This window comes from Sebastes fasciatus, chromosome 10, assembly GCF_043250625.1.
Source record: "Sebastes fasciatus isolate fSebFas1 chromosome 10, fSebFas1.pri, whole genome shotgun sequence".
Classification (NCBI taxonomy): domain Eukaryota; kingdom Metazoa; phylum Chordata; class Actinopteri; order Perciformes; family Sebastidae; genus Sebastes; species Sebastes fasciatus.
Window position 1 is genome coordinate 849002 of NC_133804.1, and position 19162 is coordinate 868163.

Genomic DNA, 19162 nt, shown 5'->3' on the forward strand with positions numbered 1-19162 from the left:
TAATCCATATTTGTATATCAGCAGTAGTAGGCCCAGACCAAAACAATCACTGCTGGTACCACCTGAGGTGGCAAAGTCTAGTAATGATTTTTGTAATCCTCCATGTGTTTGGGACACATTCTGATATAATAACCTTTGCAGAGTGGCTGCTCAGGTGTAGTTAACAGGACTTTTATTTCCATACCCTATGACAGGCGTAAATAGGCAATATTACCAAAGAACTACCTAGACCAAAGCCAGATAGATCACAAACTGGTTCTTATATATGTGTTTAAATACACAATGAAAATACATGATAATAAGGAATACCAATAGTCCTTGGGCCAGACCAGATATCGGTACCACCCATTTGAAAACCCACTGGCCTAGAAATAAGATAATGTACATCACTTATCCGCAAGGTGAAATTAATAGTCTCATTTTGATTTATAATAAATGAATGAACTAATAATACAATGTGTGTGTATTTCACTGTACAGTGAAAACCTCCAGGGTCAGTTAACGACGTGCCTGCAGCCTGCAGCCTGCCGTGTACACATAACGCCCCATGCAGGCTGACAGGCAGACAGGCAGCCGGTGGCGCGGTCAGCGGACACACAGCAGCCGCCTGCAGCATGGACAGCGATGAGGACAATATAGAAGAGGCCGTGGAAGGTACCGAACATATTACTTTTATTTACTTCCCCTGTAACCACAGACAAATGGCGGCTATGGACGATATTTCTCGGTTACTTTGAGATTCCGAGTTTTCCGTGAATATCCATGAGTCAGCGTCGCTGGGCCCGCTCGGTAGCTCAGAGCCGCGGACTTTATTTATGAAGGATATCCGCCTGACAGGCAAGTCAGGGCGGTCCGGCTGAGACCAGCGTCCCGCTGCTGGAACGATTTGATCAGACAGGAAATGTAAAATAATAACCAAAGGTTCTATTTGAGTTTTTCACAGCCTGCTACACGTGTGCTCGGTTTATGATCACTAGTAACACTGAACATGTGTTAGTAGCAGTTAGTAGCGGTGAGCCGTTAGTGGCCGTTAGTAGCGGTGAGCCGTTAGTATCCGTTAGTAGCCGTTAGTAATGGTGAGCCGTTAGTATCCGTTAGTAGCGGTGAGCCGTTAGTATCTGTTGGTAGCGGTGAGCCGTTAGTAGAGGTGAGCCGTTAGTAGCCCTTAGTAGCGGTGAGCCGTTAGTAGCGGTGAGCCGTCAGTATCTGTTGGTAGCGGTGAGCCGTTAGTAGAGGTGAGCCGTTAGTAGCGGTGAGCCGTTGGTAGCGGTGAGCCGTTAGCAGCGGGGAGCCGTTAGTAGCGGTTATTTCACCTGGTGCAGTACTGTGAGCCGTAAGTAGCAGTTATTTCACTTGGTACAGCACTGTGAGCCATTAGTGGCAGTGAGCCGTTAGTAGTCGTTGGTAGCGGTGAGCCGTTAGTAGCCATTAGTAGCGGTGAGCCGTTAGCAGCGGTGAGCTGTTAGTAGCGGGGAGCCGTTAGTGGTCGTTAGTAGCGGTGAGACTTTAGTAGCCGTTAGTAGCGGTGAGCTGTTAGTAGCCGTTGGTAGCGGTGAGCCGTTGGTAGCTGTTGGTGGTGGGGAGCTGTTAGTAGCCGTTAGTAGCCGTTGGTAGGGGTGAGCCGTTAGTAGTCGTTGGTAGCGGTGAGCCGTTAGTAGCCGTTTGTAGTGGTGAGCCGTTAGTAGCCATTGGTAGCGGTGAGCCGTTAGTAGCCGTTAGTAGCCGTTAGTAGCGCTGAGCCGTTAGTAGGGGGAGCCGCTAGCAGCGGGGAGCCGTTAGTAGCGGTTATTTCACCTGGTACAGTACTGTGAGCCGTTAGTAACAGTTATTTCACTTGGTACAGTACTGTGAGCCGTTAGTGGCAGTGACCCGTTAGTAGCCGTTGGTAGCGGTGAGCCGTTAGTAGCCGTTGGTGGCGGTGAGCTGTTAGTAGCGGTGAGCCGTTAGTAGCCGTTGGTAGCGGTGAGCCGTTAGTAGCGGTGAGCCGTTGGTAGTGGTGAGCCGTTAGTAGCGGTGAGCCGTTAGCAGCGGTGAGCCGTTAGCAGCGGGGAGCCCTTAGTAGCAGTTATTTCACCTGGTACAGTAAATCAAATCAAATCAAATCAATTTATTTTTGTATAGTGTCAAATCACAACAGAAGTTATCTCAAGACGCTTTACAGTACTGTGAGCCGTTAGTTGTGGTGAGCCGTTAGTAGCGGTGAGCTGTTAGAAGCGGTGAGCCGTTAGCAGCGGTGAGCCGTTAGTAGCCGTTAGTAGTGGTGAGCCGTTAGTAGTCGTTGGTAGCGGTGAGCCGTTAGTAGCCGTTTGTAGTGGTGAGCCGTTAGTAGCCGTTGGTAGCCGTTAGTAGCGGTGAGCCGTTAGTAGCGGTGAGCCGTTAGCAGCGGGGAGCCGTTAGTAGGGGGGAGCCGTTAGCAGCGGGGAGCCGTTAGTAGCGGGGAGCCGTTAGTAGCGGTTATTTCACCTGGTACAGTACTGTGAGCCGTTAGTAACAGTTATTTCACTTGTTACAGTACTGTGAGCTGTTAGTGGCAGTGAGCCGTTAGTAGCCGTTGGTAGCGGTGAGCTGTTAGTAGCGGTGAGCCGTTAGTAGCCGTTGGTAGCGGTGAGCCGTTAGTAGCCGTTAGTAGCGGTGAGCCGTTAGTAGCCGTTGGTAGTGGTGAGCCGTTAGTAGCGGTGAGCCGTTAGTAGCCGTTAGTAGCCGTTAGTAGCGGTGAGCCGTTAGCAGCGGGGAGCCCTTAGTAGCGGTTATTTCACCTGGTACAGTACTGTGAGCCGTTAGTAGCAGTTATTTCACTTGGTACAGTACTGTGAGCCGTTGGTTGCGGTGAGCCGTTAGTAGCCGTTAGTAGCCGTTAGTAGCGGTGAGCTGTTAGAAGCGGTGAGCCGTTTGAAGCGGTGAGCCGTTAGCGCTGGTGAGCGGTGAGTAGCTGTTAGTAGCGGTGAGCCGTTAGAAGCGGTGAGCCGTTAGCGGCGGTGAGCCGTTAGTAGCCATTAGTAGCCGTTAGTAGCGGTGAGCCGTTAGTAGCCGTTGGTAGCGGGGAGCCGTTGGTAGCGGTGAGCCGTTAGTAGTCGTTGGTAGCGGTGAGCCGTTAGTAGCCGTTGGTAGCGGTGAGCCGTTGGTAGCCGTTGGTAGCGGGGAGCCGTTAGTAGCCGTTAGTAGCCGTTGGTAGCGGTGAGCCGTTAGTAGCCGTTAGTAGCCGTTGTTAGCGGTGAGCCGTTAGTAGTCGTTGGTAGCGGTGAGCCGTTAGTAGCCGTTTGTAGTGGTGAGCTGTTAGTAGCCGTTGGTAGCGGTGAGCCGTTAGTGGCGTTGAGCCGTTAGTGGCCGTTAGTAGCGGTGTGCCGTTAGTGGCGTTGAGCCGTTAGTAGCCGTTAGTAGCGGTGAGCCGTTAGTAGCCGTTGGTAGCGGTGAGCTGTTAGTAGCGGTGAGCCGTTGGTAGTGGTGAGCCGTTAGTAGCGGTGAGCCGTTAGTAGCCGTTGGTAGCGGTGAGCCGTTGGTAGCCGTTGGTAGCCGTTGGTAGCGGTGAGCCGTTGGTAGCCGTTGGTAGCGGGGATCCGTTAGTAGCCGTTGGTAGCGGTGAGCCGTTAGTAGCCGTTGGTAGCGGTGAGCCGTTAGTAGCCGTTTGTAGTGGTGAGCCGTTAGTAGCCGTTTGTAGTGGTGAGCCGTTGGTAGCGGTGAGCCGTTAGTGGCGTTGAGCCGTTAGTGGCCGTTAGTAGCGGTGTGCCGTTAGTGGCGTTGAGCCGTTAGTAGCCGTTAGTAGCGGTGAGCCGTTAGTAGCCGTTGGTAGCGGTGAGCCGTTAGTAGCCGTTGGTAGCGGTGAGCCGTTAGTAGCGGTGAGCCGTTAGTAGCCGTTAGTAGCGGTGAGCCGTTAGCAGCGAGGAGCCCTTAGTAGCGGTTATTTCACCTGGTACAGTACTGTGAGCCGTTAGTAGCAGTTATTTCACCTGGTACAGTACTGTGAGCCGTTAGTAACAGTTATTTCACTTGGTACAGTACTGTGAGCTGTTAGTGGCAGTGAGCCGTTAGTAGCCGTTGGTAGCGGTGAGCTGTTAGTAGCGGTGAGCCGTTAGTAGCCGTTGGTAGCGGTGAGCCGTTAGTAGCCGTTGGTAGCGGTGAGCCGTTAGTAGCCGTTGGTAGCGGTGAGCTGTTAGTAGCGGTTAGCCGTTGGTAGCGGTGAGCCGTTAGTAGCCGTTAGTAGCCGTTAGTAGCGGTGAGCCGTTAGTAGCCGTTGGTAGCGTTGAGCCGTTAGTAGCGGTGAGCCGTTAGTAGCGGTGAGCCGTTAGCAGCGGGGAGCCCTTAGTAGCGGTTATTTCACCTGGTACAGTACTGTGAGCCGTTAGTAGCAGTTATTTCACTTGGTACAGTACTGTGAGCCGTTGGTTGCGGTGAGCCGTTAGTAGCCGTTAGTAGCCGTTAGTAGCGGTGAGCTGTTAGAAGCGGTGAGCCGTTTGAAGCAGTGAGCCGTTAGCGGCGGTGAGCAGTGAGTAGCTGTTAATAGCGGTGAGCCGTTAGTAGCCGTTGGTAGCAGGGAGCCGTTGGTAGCGGTGAGCCATTAGTAGTCGTTGGTAGCGGTGAGCCGTTAGTAACCGTTGGTAGCGGTGAGCCGTTGGTAGCCGTTGGTAGCGGGGAGCCGTTAGTAGCGGTGAGCCGTTAGTAGCCGTTGGTAGCGGTGAGCCGTTAGTAGTCGTTGGTAGCGGTGAGCCGTTAGTAGCCGTTTGTAGAGGTGAGCTGTTAGTAGCCGTTGGTAGCGGTGAGCCGTTAGTAGCGGTGTGCCGTTAGTGGCGTTGAGCCGTTAGTAGCCGTTAGTAGCCGTTAGTAGCCGTTAGTAGCGGTGAGCCGTTAGTAGCCGTTGGTAGCGGTGAGCTGTTAGTAGCGGTGAGCCGTTGGTAGTGGTGAGCCGTTAGTAGCGGTGAGCCGTTAGTAGCGGTTAGTAGCCGTTGGTAGCGGTGAGCTGTTAGTAGCGGTGAGCCGTTGGTAGCCGTTGGTAGCGGGTAGCCGTTGGTAGCGGTGAGCCGTTTGTAGCCGTTTGTAGTGGTAAGCCGTTAGTAGCCGTTGATAGCAGTGAGTAACCATTAGTAGCCGTTCAGAAATGGGTCAGGTTAAGATCCACAGTTCTAAAACTGGTTAAAAACACGGTTAAAACCAGTTAAGAACCACAGTTTTTCAGACGCAGACTGCACACTCACACACCGCTGCTGCGTGCCGCCATGACCAGCACCACCTGCATTACACGTGGACCGGAGGAGCCGGGGATCGAACCGCTGATCACATTTGCACCAATAAAGCAAGCATATTATGTCCATTACTCCCAGCCATGTTATCTTTGGGCCAATAGAAAAGAAATGATTGTGAAACATCACGTCAAGTCATGAGTCAGTCACTTCACTCAGGGCACATGGAAGTGTTCTTGCTGCTGCGTAGTCACTTCACTCAGGGCACATGGAAGTGTTCTTGCTGCTGCGTAGCTTGGCTTATTACTGCTTGGCTCTGAAGTATTTCGGTTGGAAAGTCTTAGAATACAAAGAGTACAGTGGTAGTAGTATATGCTTAATCGCTGTTACCATTATGAGGGGGTCCTTCCTGGGAAAATGTTCTCCCTTACATCACCAGACCGTGCAGACCCCCTCAAATCCAGAGCAGGGGATCGGAGGACCTCTCATAAAACAATCACATGCTTTATTTGATAGTCAGTTTATTTCTGCCCAAAGTAAATTCACAATGTGTGTGTGTGTGTACTCAGGTCCAGTGGATGAGGATGATCAGCCCCACGGGTACTGCACAGTAACCTATTCATCCAGTGATCGGTTTGAAGGACACTTCACCCACGGAGAGAAGAATGGGAAGGGAAAGTTCTTCTTCTTTGATGGAAGGTATTGCAAACATAAGACAGAGAAAATGGAGGCATTTCCCTCATCCACTCGACCGCCATGTTTATCAGAGCAGTAAGTTTTCAACAGATTAATAGTAGTGTCCAACCTCGAATGTTGAAATGTTTTACAAAATTAAAACACTATTGGGACGAGACTTGAGTAAAAATCTTGAACCAGTTATCAGAACCAGAGGTGATGCAGACGCAGACCACAGCTGTGTTCTGGTCACTGCAGTCCAAATACAGGGGACAATAGTACCTGTACAGTACATTATAGTCCTCAGGAAATGCTAAAACATGCACGTGTTGTTCTCGAAGCAAAATTTTTCTTACAAAGTTCTTGCTTTATTCTGAAAATATCATAATTTTATCTTATACATATTACCTCTTTAATCTTGAAATATAATGGCATCAATCCCAAAATACTTTCTAAAAATTAAATTAACAATAGTATTTTTTTTCTCGTGTATTACCACCTCTTTCTTAATATATTACCAATTTTATCTAGAAATATTACAATTTATCATTTAAATATTACGACTTTTTTTCTCAAAATATTACCTCTTTAATCTCAGAATATTACCTTTTGAATTGTGGAATTATTACCTCGTTGAGCTCATAATAATATGACTTTTTTCCTCGACATATAACTACATAAATCTTGAAATATTACAACTTATTTTCTCAAAGTAGTACCACTTAAATACGACTTTTCTCAAAATATTACCCCTTTGAAGTCGTAATATTACCTCTTTAATTTTTGGAATTTTATGACTTTTTTTCTAAATATTACCTCTTTAATATAGAAATATAAAAAAAAAATCCCAAGATATTAGCACTTTAATCCCAAATATCACAACTTTTTGTCAATATATAACTTAATCCTCTAAATATTTCTAAATTTTTTTCTTTTAATGTTGTTACTTGTTGGCTGGACTGCAGACCCTGTCACTGACTGACTGGCTGACTGACTGACTGGTGAAGTTACAGGATTGGTCGGCCGACTGTTGGAGTTTCCTCATTGGTCGTTGCTCTTTCAAAATGAAAAGGCGGAGAACAGTTTTGTGTTTACGTTTTCTGGGGAGCAAGCCACACGTCGCTACTGCGGTATGAACCCAAAATAACAATAATAATAATACAATAAACGTATCAAAACGATGCTGAAATAACAACATAATGATGTTGATTTATAAAAAGACCAAATTCATGCTTTGTCAGGTCTGTCTGCAACACAAGTTCGGATCGATCAGTGCCAGGCTATGCTAACATTGTAGCTACACTATCAACACTCAACATAACATCATCCAGGCATAAATACGGCAGCGACGTTGTTGTTAACGGATCAAAAGTGAAGCCGAAATAACTACATAATGATGCTGACTAGTAAAAAAGTCTGAATTCATGCTTTGTCAGGTCTGTCCACAAGACGCCAAGCAAACAACTTTTAAAATGCTTGTTTTCTGAATGGAGTCTGGATCAATCAGTGTCAGGCTATGCTAACATTGTAGCTGCTCTATGAACACTCCTTCTAGGAATAAATACAGCAGCAACAATGTCAGAGATGACAGCGGGAGAATCTCTACGCTGATAAACTTTAGTGAACTATGTACATATTGTTACACACCACTTATATGATGAATGCTTTTGATAAACATGCTTTAATAAAAAACTGAAATACTTTTAACCTTGCAGACTGTATGTCATGCTAATACCTTTTCACTTATATATAATGTATAATATACTGACTAATAAATGTTACCGTCTACTATTACTGAATGTCATTTGCTTCATAATAAGTTGTCTTTCAATCAAACATTAAGATAGAAGTGGAAAAAAAGTGTTCTCAAAACATTATAGACATGATCACTGACTATTTGTGTTTAGCCACAAATTCACATACTGACCATATACGGTCCAGCATTATACTCAGTTTGACCGAGTCTTGTTTCTCATAGCATTACTACTTTTTACTTTATTTTCAAACTCTCAACAATGGCCCTAATGCTCTGTTGTATGTATACTGTTGTAATAGTATACAATCAGCAATTTCTGGAATATTGTATAAGAGTTACAGTTAGTACAGCATACACATATTTATAGGCAGTATGGTAGTGAGCTTACTAGAAAATATTGCACGTTCGGGCGGGTCAAAAAGTGACAAAACAGTGTTCCGAGTCAGTTATTAATAACTTACAGAAGCATTGTGTGCAGTAGTCCACCTTCCCTTCGCTCTCTCTGTCTCTCTCAAACACACACACAGCAGCTGTAGTGGCGAATGTCATTTTAATATATTTTGTTCCACCATGTAATGTGCTGTCAAGAGGTCCTGGTCATTTCATGCATAGACATACACCGATCAGCCATAACATTAACAACATTCAGACCACTGACAGGTGAAGTGAATAACATTGATTATCTGGTTACCATGGCACCTGGCAGTGGGGGGGGATATATTAGACAGCAAGTGAACATTTTGAACTTTGAACTTTGTGTTGGAAGCAGAAGAAATGTGCTAGCGTAAGGATGTGAGAGACTTTGACGAGGGCCAGATAGTGCTGGCTAGACGACTGGGTCAGAGCATCTCCAGAACTGCAGCTCTTGTGGGATGTTCCCGGTCTGCAGTGGTCAGGACCTACCAAAAGTGGTCCAAGGAAGGAGAACCGGTGAACCGGCGACAGGGTCAGACCTGAGGCTCATTGATGCATGTGGGGAGCGAAGGCTGGCCCGTGTTGTCTGATCCAAAAGAAGAGCTACTGGAGCTCAAACTGCTGAAAGAGTTAATGCTGGTTCTGATAGAAAGGTGTCAGAACACACAGTGAGGAGCAGTTTGTTGCGTATGGGGCTGCGTAGCCGCAGACCGGTCAGGGTGCCAGTGCTGACCCGTCTCCAGATCTCAATCCAATGGAGCATCTGTGGGATGTGCTGGACAAACAAGTCTGATCCACGGAGGCCCCACCTTGTAACTTCCAGGACTTAAAGGATCTGCTACTGACGGCTTGGTGCCAGATACCACAGCAGACCTTCAGAGGTCTAGTGGAGTCCATGCCTCGACGGGTCAGGGCTGTTTTGGCAGGAAAAGGGGGACCTACTGAATATTAGGCCGGTGGTCATCATGTTATGGCTGATCGGTGTAAACGGTTCATTCTAAGGTAACGAAAACACAATGATTCTTATTTTCAGGTGATTATACACTAAAGAAAACATAGTTATTAATATTATATTCCATTTCTGCTAATAGATCCCCTAATTGTTACACACTGGTCCTTTAAGGTGATTGAATTTAATAAAATCTCCCATCCTCTGTATCTCTCCTCCACAGTGCACTGGAGGGTTTCTATGTAGATGACGCTCTGCAGGGCCAGGGGGTGTACACATATGAAGACGGAGGTATTCTCCATGGGACGTATGTGGATGGAGAGCTCAATGGGCCCGCTCAGGAGTGTGATGCAGAGGGCCGCCTGGCGTTCAAGGGCCAGTACAAAGACAACAACCGCTGTGGGGAATGCTGGGTCTACTACCCTGTGAGTCAGCTCAGTGCTCACTGCAACACACTGGCTATGGGTACATGTACGGAGAATTCAAATGAGGCCATTGTTAGGCCATTAAAAGTTCTAAATGGCACTGAATGTTCTTGAAAGCGTTGTTTAAGGCAGACACAATTCTGATACAGTGCATGTAGTAGAAGTAAGGTAGAAGAATGGTCTTTGTTAACTGTCTGTATTGTGCATGTTGGTGTGTACTGTGGTGCGTCTAGGATGGAGGCTGTGTGTTTGGGGAGGTGAATGAGGACGGGGAGATGACCGGTGAATCTGTAGAGTACATCTACCCCGACGGACACACGGCTCTCTTTGGAACCTTTGTGGATGGAGAGATCATCGAGGCTCGCCGCGCCACCCTGATCACAAACGAGAGCGGAAGGCCACGCTTTGAAATCGCCCCCAACAGTAAGGAGTTGCTGGATCCATTCACAACCGTCTCCTCTCCTGAAACCACTCGCATTTGTTTGTCTAATGAGTGATATGAATAAAATCCTCTATCACAGAATCTGTAATAGGATATTCGGAGTACATTTCCTTGAAATTCAACTGAAAAAACTTATGAAAAATAAAACCGAATGAAATAGCTGACCAGTCAAGATGCTACGTCATATTGATGCAATAATCCAACTGGCAATATAAATGGTCCCAGAGATGTTAAAGGGATAGTAGAAACGGTACACACACAACACACGCAAGTCTCTCATCCAGTACATCATCATACTGCTCCAACCTGCTGGAGGATCTTGACATCTTTCTGCAGTGTGAGTTGTTGAAGTGAAACTAGTCTTGGTGTGAATATTCTAATGATCTGGTTTGACGTGCTGTAAACTGGAGGAGTCCCTCTGTGATTTCAGATGGTCTCCTGCAGTTCTGGTTTATGTTGTTCTACTTGTCTCATTTATAAAACAGTTCATAAGATCCACACTAAATGTTTGCGGATACAAATGACGAAATGTACGCATGCCAAAAATATATTTTCAGGTCCCGTTTTGTGCGTACGCAGCGGTTATAAATGAGACTCCTGACATTAACATGACATACTGTGTTTTTAAGGTCCTGTGTACTCGTACGACAAGTCCACGTCCACCTGTATCACCAGCCACGCTCTGCTACCTGACCCTTATGAGAGCCAGAGGTAAGTAAGCTTCATACTGTACATACTGCTAGTCTATCTTCCTGAATTCACCATCACCATCCTGGAGCATGAGCCAATCAGGGCCCCGTTTTAGAAAGCAGGTCTAACAAACTCTGAGTCTAAGTCTGAACTCTGAGTTGACTAATCCTGAAGAGGGAAACTCAGAGCAGCTGATCCTGAACATAAAAAGTCATCATCAATGGAGCTCTGATACAACGATTCACCATGGCAACAGGTAGATGAGAGTCAGAGCCTCTGTTTTGATCCAGAGGACGTTGAGATATTAATGCATGGATATGCTGACCGTGCACATTTCTCTTTTAAAAAAAAGTCAGAGCAGGGAAAAGTGTCAATAATACAATCAAGTTTTATTCAGTGGTGTCCATGAATTCATCTTTAAGCAGACTGACATTTCATTAATCGTTGATAAAGTGGTGAATGTGACTGTATTAGACTGTAGCCTACATTACATTTGAATAGATTTATTCAGCTTTAATGTAACGCGACAAAACAGGATTAGCAACTGAAGATGAAAAATATAAAATCTAACTTTCAAAGACATAGAGACATGACTGTGAGCTCACAGTCTGATCCGGGAATAACGTGTTTGGTGATTTAAAGGTTCAATAGAGTAGTAGCTCAACTAACTCCGAGGTTTCACTCATCCTGCTTCCTATAACAGGTCTGTGGGCTGTTCTTCATGTTGTCTCCGTAATGTTTCTGTGTCAGGGTGGTGGTGGCAGACTCTCTGATCAAAGGAGCAGGACAGGGCCTGTTTGCCAGGACAGATGCTGAGACTGACACTGTGATGGCTTTTTATAATGGAGTACGCATCACACACTCTGAGGTATGACACACAGAGCACAAGTAAAGACTGTGGAGTAGCTGAACTAATCTTACAAAATATCAATTACAAATTTGAACGAGAGTTAATAAACTAGTTAGCAGAAAAGTTGAAACAGTTTGTTTAAAATGTAAATGCGAGTAGCTAAAGGTGCCGGTGGTTCAAATAGATAGCTAAAAGTAATGACTGATGGTTAGCTTAATATAATGGATAAATGGTTGGAATATTTAGCTCAAAGTAACGGATAACAGTTGAAATAGTTAACTTAAAGCAGCAGTGGGTAGAAATGGAGCAAATATGATTTAAAAAAAAGTAATTTTTATAAAACGGTCTCTGTATCGTGACAGTAGTACATGAGACAGGTAATCTGAAAAACATCATGTCCCTCTGTGTCCTCCGGTGCTCCTAACGGCATCTGCAGGATTTCACAGACCGGAGGAAAACAAGGAGTAATAGCTGATCTGGAGTCTGCCGTCCAGCTGCCGTCTCTGAGCAGCTGTCAATCACTCACAAACTCCGACCAAACTGTCAAACTAGGCAGCGCTGATCAAATATGAATCAATATTCTGTTACTGTAATGTCTATTTCTCTCCTCACATGTTCTCAGAATCATCTTGTAGTGTACAGTCTAGCTGTAAAATGAGAAAGTTTGTGACCCAGCAGCCATGTTGAGATCTGTTAATAATAATAATAATAATACCTTTTATTTAGTGGCGCCTTTCTGGACACCCAAGGACACCTTACAAAAATCAGTTAAAACGTTGACAGATAAAATAATCTAAAAACAACAGGACATGACAGAAACATATTTGTACAGACACATATGATGGGTGATGATGAGTTCTAGAGAGAGTAGGCCAGTTTAAACAGGTGGGTTTTCAGGAGGGATTTGAATGATGTGATATTGTCAGACTGCCGGATGTGTGGGGGGAGTGAGTTCCATAACCTGGGAGCAGAGCAGCTGAATGCCCTGGCTCCCATGGTGCTGAGGCGTGAGGTGGGGGTGGTCAGAAGTCCGGCTGATGATGAGCGGAGGGAACGGGAGGGAGTGTACTCCTGGAGGAGGTCTGTGAGGTAGGTGGGGGCGAGGTTATGGAGAGCTTTGTAGGTGAGCAGAAGGTTTTTGTAATCGATCCGGGATTTAACAGGGAGCCAGTGCAGCTGGATGAGAATGGGGGTGATGTGGTCGGAGGACTTGGTGCGAGTGATGATCCGGGCGGCAGAGTTCTGAATGATTTGGAGTCTGTTGAGTAATTTGATGGGAATGCCAGAGAGGACAGCGTTGCAATAGTCGATCCGGGATGTAACAAATGAGTGAACCAGGATTTCAGTGCTGGAGTGGGACAGGGATGGGCGGAGTCTAGAGATGTTGCGGAGGTGGAAGAAGGCAGTCCGGGTGATGTTTTTTATGTGGGATGAAAAAGAGAGTGTGCTGTCCAGGGTGACCCCAAGACTCTTGACATGGGTGGAGAACGGTACTGGGAAGCCATCAATGGTGATGTTTTGAGCAGTGGTGTGTTGAGTTTTGGAGATGTTGTTCTTGGAGCCGATGAGCAGGGCCTCGGTTTTATGGCTGTTGAGTTTTAGAAAGTTCCTGCTCATCCAGCTCCTGATGTGTTGAAGGCAGGTGGTGAGGGAGGCGGGTGGCAGGGCTGCAGTGGGTGCAGTTGAAATGTAGACCTGTGTGTCATCGGCATAACAGTGGAATCGGACATTGTGATGACGGAGGATAGTGCCAAGGGGAAGGAGGTAAATGATAAACAGGAGTGGACCCAATACTGACCCCTGGGGGACACCCAGTGAAACAGCGGAGCACCTTGACCTGTGATTACCCAGTTTCACAAATTGTTAAGGAAATACCAAGCACTGCTCACCTGCCGGAGCACAGCCAATAGGAATGCTCTCTCTCTGAAATGAGCTGTGATTGGTCAAAGTCTCCCGTCACAGGCTAGATGTTCTAAAGTCTGAAAACAGAGCCATGAGGAGGAGCAGAAGTCTAGTTATCTCTCAGAACACTTGAATTACAATATGCTGAAAGGTTATTATGGAATTTTTGCTTAATGATGCCAAAAATATACTGTCCTCTGTTGCTTTAATGATAAAACGGTTCAAATAACTAAAGGCACCAGTGTTTAAAATAAATGGTTTAAAGTTACCTCATGGAATTTTCAACTGGTTCTGAAACAGTCTCAATGTAACACTGATGCCTCTATATGACCTCCATCAGTAAAAAAAACCATCACATAGAATATCGGCTATTTCTATATAGTTATTCTTACTACCTGTCATCAGGTCTGATGCCCCACGACATCAGATGTAACCCTTAACGGCACTCAGGTTCACCAGAAACTCCTTCAGCTCAGACTCCAGCAGGGCCTCCACGGACAGACCCAGATCCGACTTCTCTGCCGCCTTCTCCCTGCAGTCGGAGCTCCAGCGGGAGGTGGAGAGCTCCGCCCCCGGCAGCAGCGGCTCCTCTTCCGGCCAGGAGCAGAGCTTTGCCTCGCTGCTTCGCCGGTCCCCACTGATCCAGATGGGACCGGCCAAAGGTGGTGGTCGGGAGGATCTTTCATGTGTTCCAGAACGACCTGTACGTCGCCTTCTGTGGGAAGTTCCAGTGTGTGTCTCAGCAGCAGGTGGACAGAGAGAAGCTGCAGCAGGGCAGCAGTGTCTGTCTGCAGCTGTAGGACCTGGAGTTCACCGCCCACTTCCTGGGAGCCAACACCGACACCACGCTGCTGGAGGCCCGAGACGTATTGCCGGTCTCGCTGGAGGGAAGGGAGGCACAGGAGAACCAGAACCAGGACTGAGTGGGGCAGACTGTCAGACCCTGTTGCAGTGAAATGAGAGGTTTTCTAAAGGGAGTCTGGCAGCTGCAGATCTTTACAACACGAGGCGGTGATGCTCATGGAAACAAGACCGCTTTCGTCCACAGGGGTCGCCAAAATCAACACAACATGAAAGTTCCTTGTAGTAACTTTAAAATAGATGGATGAAATATTTAATTCAAGTTATGAATAAATGAGTGACATTTGCTACCCTTCACGTGTATCCTTAGTTTTCCTCAGTCATTTGGCAGTATTTGTTCTTATTAAACCATTTGTCTTTTTTGTCATGACTACATGGACTCCTCAGGTAGACAGCAGAGACTGGGCACTGAACGGAAACACAATCTCATTGGACGAGGACACAGTGATCGACGTCCCTCAGCCATTTGACCAGACGGAGAGATACTGCGCTTCTCTGGGTCACAAGGCTAACCACTCCTTCACCCCCAACTGCAAATATGACCCGTGAGTACAAACCAAGCCCCCAGGAAGAGCGCCGGGCTTTGAAGCCAATTAGTAGTGGCCAAACGGCAGTACTACAACGTCCGTGTCCGTCACGTGATGCCATTGGGCCCAAAAAGACTTTTTCCCATAGACTTAAGTTGGGAAGGAGACGTCTGTAAATCAAAGGATTTTTTTTTTTTAATCAACTCCCCAGTACGAACACTCATTAGGTCCTAAAAGCTGTAAAATGCACTAATAGCTGAATGCAGAGTTATTTCCCTTCCTCCGTTCATGTGAATGAGACCCAGACCGAGGCTGGAGCGCGGGTTGGGAGGAGGAGTTAAAGGAAACTCTACTGCTCCTGCTCTATGGGCCCTATGGATGAGGAAGATCACTGGATGATCCGGGTATTTTATCTCTCGGCAGTTGAGCCGTTTGGGCTTCATGCACCACTGAGACACTCTCATAGAATAAATAGGAGCCTCCAATGCTGCATCCAGTTCTCTTTATACATCCATGGTACAGACTGACAGGAGCAGACAGGAAAGGGAAGGCAGTAGTAGATTTTCTAAATAAGATTCAAACATTTTTGAGATTGAGAGTGAATTCCTGATCTCGAACACAATGGTTGAAAAACAATCTCTGCACAAGGTTTATTCAGTAGCTGTCCCAAAATTTGCTTCACAAAATCTTCTTCAAACCTCAGCACTTAACCCAACTTAACTAACATTTATTTAAATCATATTTACATTTAACTAAACATAAGTAAACCAAACCAACCTCCACCCACAGTAACTGAACTAAATGGAACTCATCTCCTGATTCAGGTGAAAGACTAAACTAAAGGTTTGCTGTGTGTAGAACTGAGACTTTACTGGCCCAGTAGATGTTTAGTGGAAGTGTACATGAGGCACACAACATCTTCTCATACCCACAAACCAATTTCAAGCATTAACTGAGAAGAGACGACAGGAAGTGAGAAGTCGCCTCTGATTTATTCATGCACAGAAGCGAATGGCGGATATTGAGAAAGATGCATTGCAAGTATGAGTGACAGAAAACGCTGCTTACCTTCTCAGATCGTCATTACAGATTGCATTTCTTTAACAAGCCCTTTGAGGCCAATTTGTGAAAAAAACTGACCTGAATTGACTTCCTGCATAGGTTTCCTGGAGATTTGAATAGTGATTCTTAAAATGACAACAACAATAGTGTTTTTTTATAATTGGTCTCGCAAGTATTGCAAACATGTAGTTTGGAGCAAACACTAACCAGTAAAACATCATTTAATTGGGCATTAAATGTGGTCAGTCTGTTCCTGTAGAATAAAATCAAAATAAAGACTAGAATAGATATACAGTTAGTGAATAATATCTCTATTTCCTTAATGTTTTCTGCTTTGATATTAATTTGACTTCTCCCACAATGTCTTCATCCAGCGAACAGCCCACTTATATGTTCAGGTGGCTGCATGTATGAGCCTCTCTCGTCTCAGGGAACACGTCTTATGAAAGTATGAAGAGATAGTGGTGTGCTCAGTGGGCACATCTTCACATGTACTCAACAAACAAACATGTGCACACGTCTTATATGAAGTTTTAAAAAGCAATACACTCTGCTGTCAGCAGTTCTACACACCTTCACACTTTTGTGAGGAAGAAAACTTGGGTTGAAGATAATGTACTTGAAAGTGCAGTTATTAAACAACGGATATTAATTCGATATTTTTTCTGATGGAGCTATATATTATGATATAACAACTGTATTATTATTATAAAGTCAAATCAAATCTTCTCTCATCACTAATTTAGTCGATTTAAATGACAGCTTGTTGGAAATGATTGATTGAGATGTTGAAAATGTGTAAAATGTTATCACGATATGTCCATTCTATGGTTCCACAGACAGTCGCTATGTGGCATATAGGGCTTTAAGGTACTGGCCATGAACCAGGGAACCTTCTCTTCCTTCATTTCTTACCATCTCTCTACTGTCAAATCTCTAATAAAGGCATAATATGACCCAAAAATACTTGTCGTTGATGATAATAGTGGGTTATTGTCTTGCATCATAACATTTCTATTCAGCACAGTGAAGTTCTTATGGTTCTGTTTCTGCTCAGGATTTGAGAGCTTGTTTTATTTTTGCTTTGTGCAGGTTTGTCCATCCTCGTTTTGGGCCCATCAAGTGCGTCCGAACCTTGAGGGCTGTGCAGAAAGATGAGGAGCTAACGGTTGCTTATGGTTACGATCACGAGTCAACGGGGAATAATGGCCTTGAGGCCCCTGATTGGTACAAGCAGGAGCTGGAGGAGTTCCGGCAGAGACAGGCGACTCCCACTAGCCTGTGAAAATACAGATGAATCTGGACAATAAAACAGGCCTCTACCTGTGCTACCACCTTACAGGACTCCTGCAGCATTATGCCACTCAATATCCCCTGCAGCTGCTAACCACGCCCTAGATATCTGAGAGGTTACTATGCCTCATACACTGTTCAAATGGAATACTGCTTGAGAAAGCCAGCATGAATAGAGGCCTGAGCAACAAAAGAACTATGCAAGAAACTAGATGTAAGTAGAGGAGACGTGTCTCTGGCTGGAGGTGCTGTTCTGTCTCATTTGACCACCGTCCTCCTCATCACATAGGACTGGACTGGCTCATTGGTGCTTAGAAATGGAGGATATAATGAAGAACTATCACCATTTTCTCATTTGTCACTGTCTATATCTTCACTTAACTGTATGTCACTTGTTTTACGCAGCGGCTGCAGTTTACTTAACAGGGCTCCCCTCAACAGCACAGTGTTTATCCATCTCATCTGTTCTATCTGTTTAGCTCACACCTCATTTGAACTAATTCAGCTGGCTCCATCCATGTTTATACAGTATATACAGTATATAGTACAGTGACTCATTTATTCAGAATATCTGAAATGGGTTGAGTACTGGATTTGCTGAGCTGTGTAGAGGTGGTTTGTAACTTAAGGACTGGATTCTCTACAACTACAGCAAAGACCTACAGTGAGCTTGTTCCACTTTTCTAACCCATTTATCTGTATACGCTGCAAAATAAAGGCCAACATAAAGAAAAGCAATCCACAAGCCTCGTTTATCATATGATGAAATTAGTTAGTGTGTGTCTTTGCTATTTCTACTTTCTCAAACTCCTATTTCTCTAATCAAGATAGTATATTCTTTCATGTTGCTATCAATACCAAATAAATAAGCATTGCTCCTGTGTGAATTAGGCTTTTGTAAAAGACAAAGTGTAACTGTAGCCTACTACTAGAAGTACCCTGGTATTTTATAGTACACTGTGATTTGCAAGTATTTTGGGGGTCAACATTAAGAGTTGATTTGTAAGGAAGGATATGCTAAAGTGAATTACTGCAATGCTAAAAAGTAGCTTAGCTTAAATCCAAAGTCCTATTTATATCCAAAGAGTGTTTTCCATCCATCTGGTGATACAGAGGTGAACCTGCTTGAATTTGGCTAATTGAGTTTTTTAAACATGTATTATGTAGTCCCTTAAAGAACAGTGCTAGGTTCACGAGACAATATTTGCAGGTATTCGGAATTAACATCTTCACGCTGGCCAATGCAGGTCAAATATAGAACTATGAAGCAGAAATTATAACACACAAATCTGTATACTTGGTTGAGGGTTTTTAGCAAATCTTCCTTTTAAACGTGCTAAATACGGGATTGGGAGCATTTCTATTGCCTCTCAACGGCTCTCAACATGGCGACAGCTGGGCCACTGGCTCCTAGCTAACTGTGCTAACCTGGAGGGTGGGTGCTACACTTGATCGACAACGGTGTTATCAGCTGGAACCGGTGCATGAGAGCGGTGCATGAGAGCGGGTGCATGAGAGCGGGTGCATGAGGTGCATGAGAGCGGTGCAGAGTGGCAGCCGTGAGCTAGCCAGTGGGGCACGCTCACATGTAGGCTACTAATAGTAGTAGTAGTACAATAGTTTTTTGATATATTAAAACTGATATCATAGACTCAGGTAGACATTACTCCTCTATATCTTTACATAGACAATAGTTGATGATGATATATTAATGTTAATATCATAGACTCAGGTAGACATTACTCCTCTATATCTTTATATAATAATGCTGCTACTCGCTCCAGGGGTCACACCTGGAGCGAGGTCATACCTGGAGCGGGATCATATCGGGAGCGAGGTTATACCTGGAGCAGGGGTACACTTGGAGCAGGGTTTCACCTGGATCTTGGTGGTCTCCGGTATTGTGGCTGCATCTGCTGCCGCGTCGGTGCCTGCTTGACACCAACTGCTACCATCCTTAATTAACTACGTCTGTACGAGGGACTACCAATGCTAACGAGGGATTTCCAACACCTAGTGACAATGTGGCAGCCTGGAGAATAACACTTCTCAATCACTGCCAAAGACAGCAAGCATGCTGATGCTGCAGGAACCAATGCACGGGCATCGATCGCAGGGACGTCCCACACCAATACACATGGACGT

At 45.4% G+C, this 19162-nt stretch overlaps 1 protein-coding gene and 1 pseudogene across 6 annotated transcripts; both read left to right on the top strand.

Annotated features, from left to right (window-relative positions):
- Positions 1 to 505: 505 nt before the first annotated feature.
- setd7 (SET domain containing 7, histone lysine methyltransferase) lies at positions 506 to 17755 on the top strand. Of its 6 annotated transcripts, none has more exons than XR_012595505.1 (8): positions 506 to 654; positions 5741 to 5870; positions 9189 to 9436; positions 9624 to 9813; positions 10462 to 10543; positions 11273 to 11390; positions 13680 to 14680; positions 16817 to 17755. XR_012595505.1 is itself a non-coding variant. In XM_074647704.1 (8 exons), exons 1-8 carry the CDS (start codon positions 615 to 617, stop codon positions 17007 to 17009), a joined length of 1185 nt encoding a protein of 394 aa, XP_074503805.1. In that variant the 5' UTR covers positions 506 to 614; the 3' UTR covers positions 17010 to 17755. The 6 variants fall into 6 exon arrangements, 3 of the variants coding, with proteins under 3 accessions (XP_074503805.1, XP_074503806.1, XP_074503807.1); XR_012595504.1 differs by having other exon boundaries at positions 14523 to 14680; XR_012595503.1 differs by having other exon boundaries at positions 9189 to 9430; positions 14523 to 14680.
- On the top strand, positions 13708 to 14197 carry LOC141775851 (small ribosomal subunit protein bS1m pseudogene; annotated as a pseudogene).
- Positions 17756 to 19162: the final 1407 nt, after the last annotated feature.

What these genes read in the sequence shown, in the direction of transcription:
- setd7 (XM_074647704.1), top strand. Translation starts at nt 615, where the DNA reads ATGGACAGCGATGAGGACAATATAGAAGAGGCCGTGGAAG. An exon ending in CCGCCATGTTTATCAGAGCA is followed by an intron (nt 5,943 to 9,188) that starts GTAAGTTTTCAA and finishes TCTCCTCCACAG; the next exon opens with TGCACTGGAGGGTTTCTATG. An exon ending in AATGCTGGGTCTACTACCCT is followed by an intron (nt 9,391 to 9,623) that starts GTGAGTCAGCTC and finishes TGGTGCGTCTAG; the next exon opens with GATGGAGGCTGTGTGTTTGG.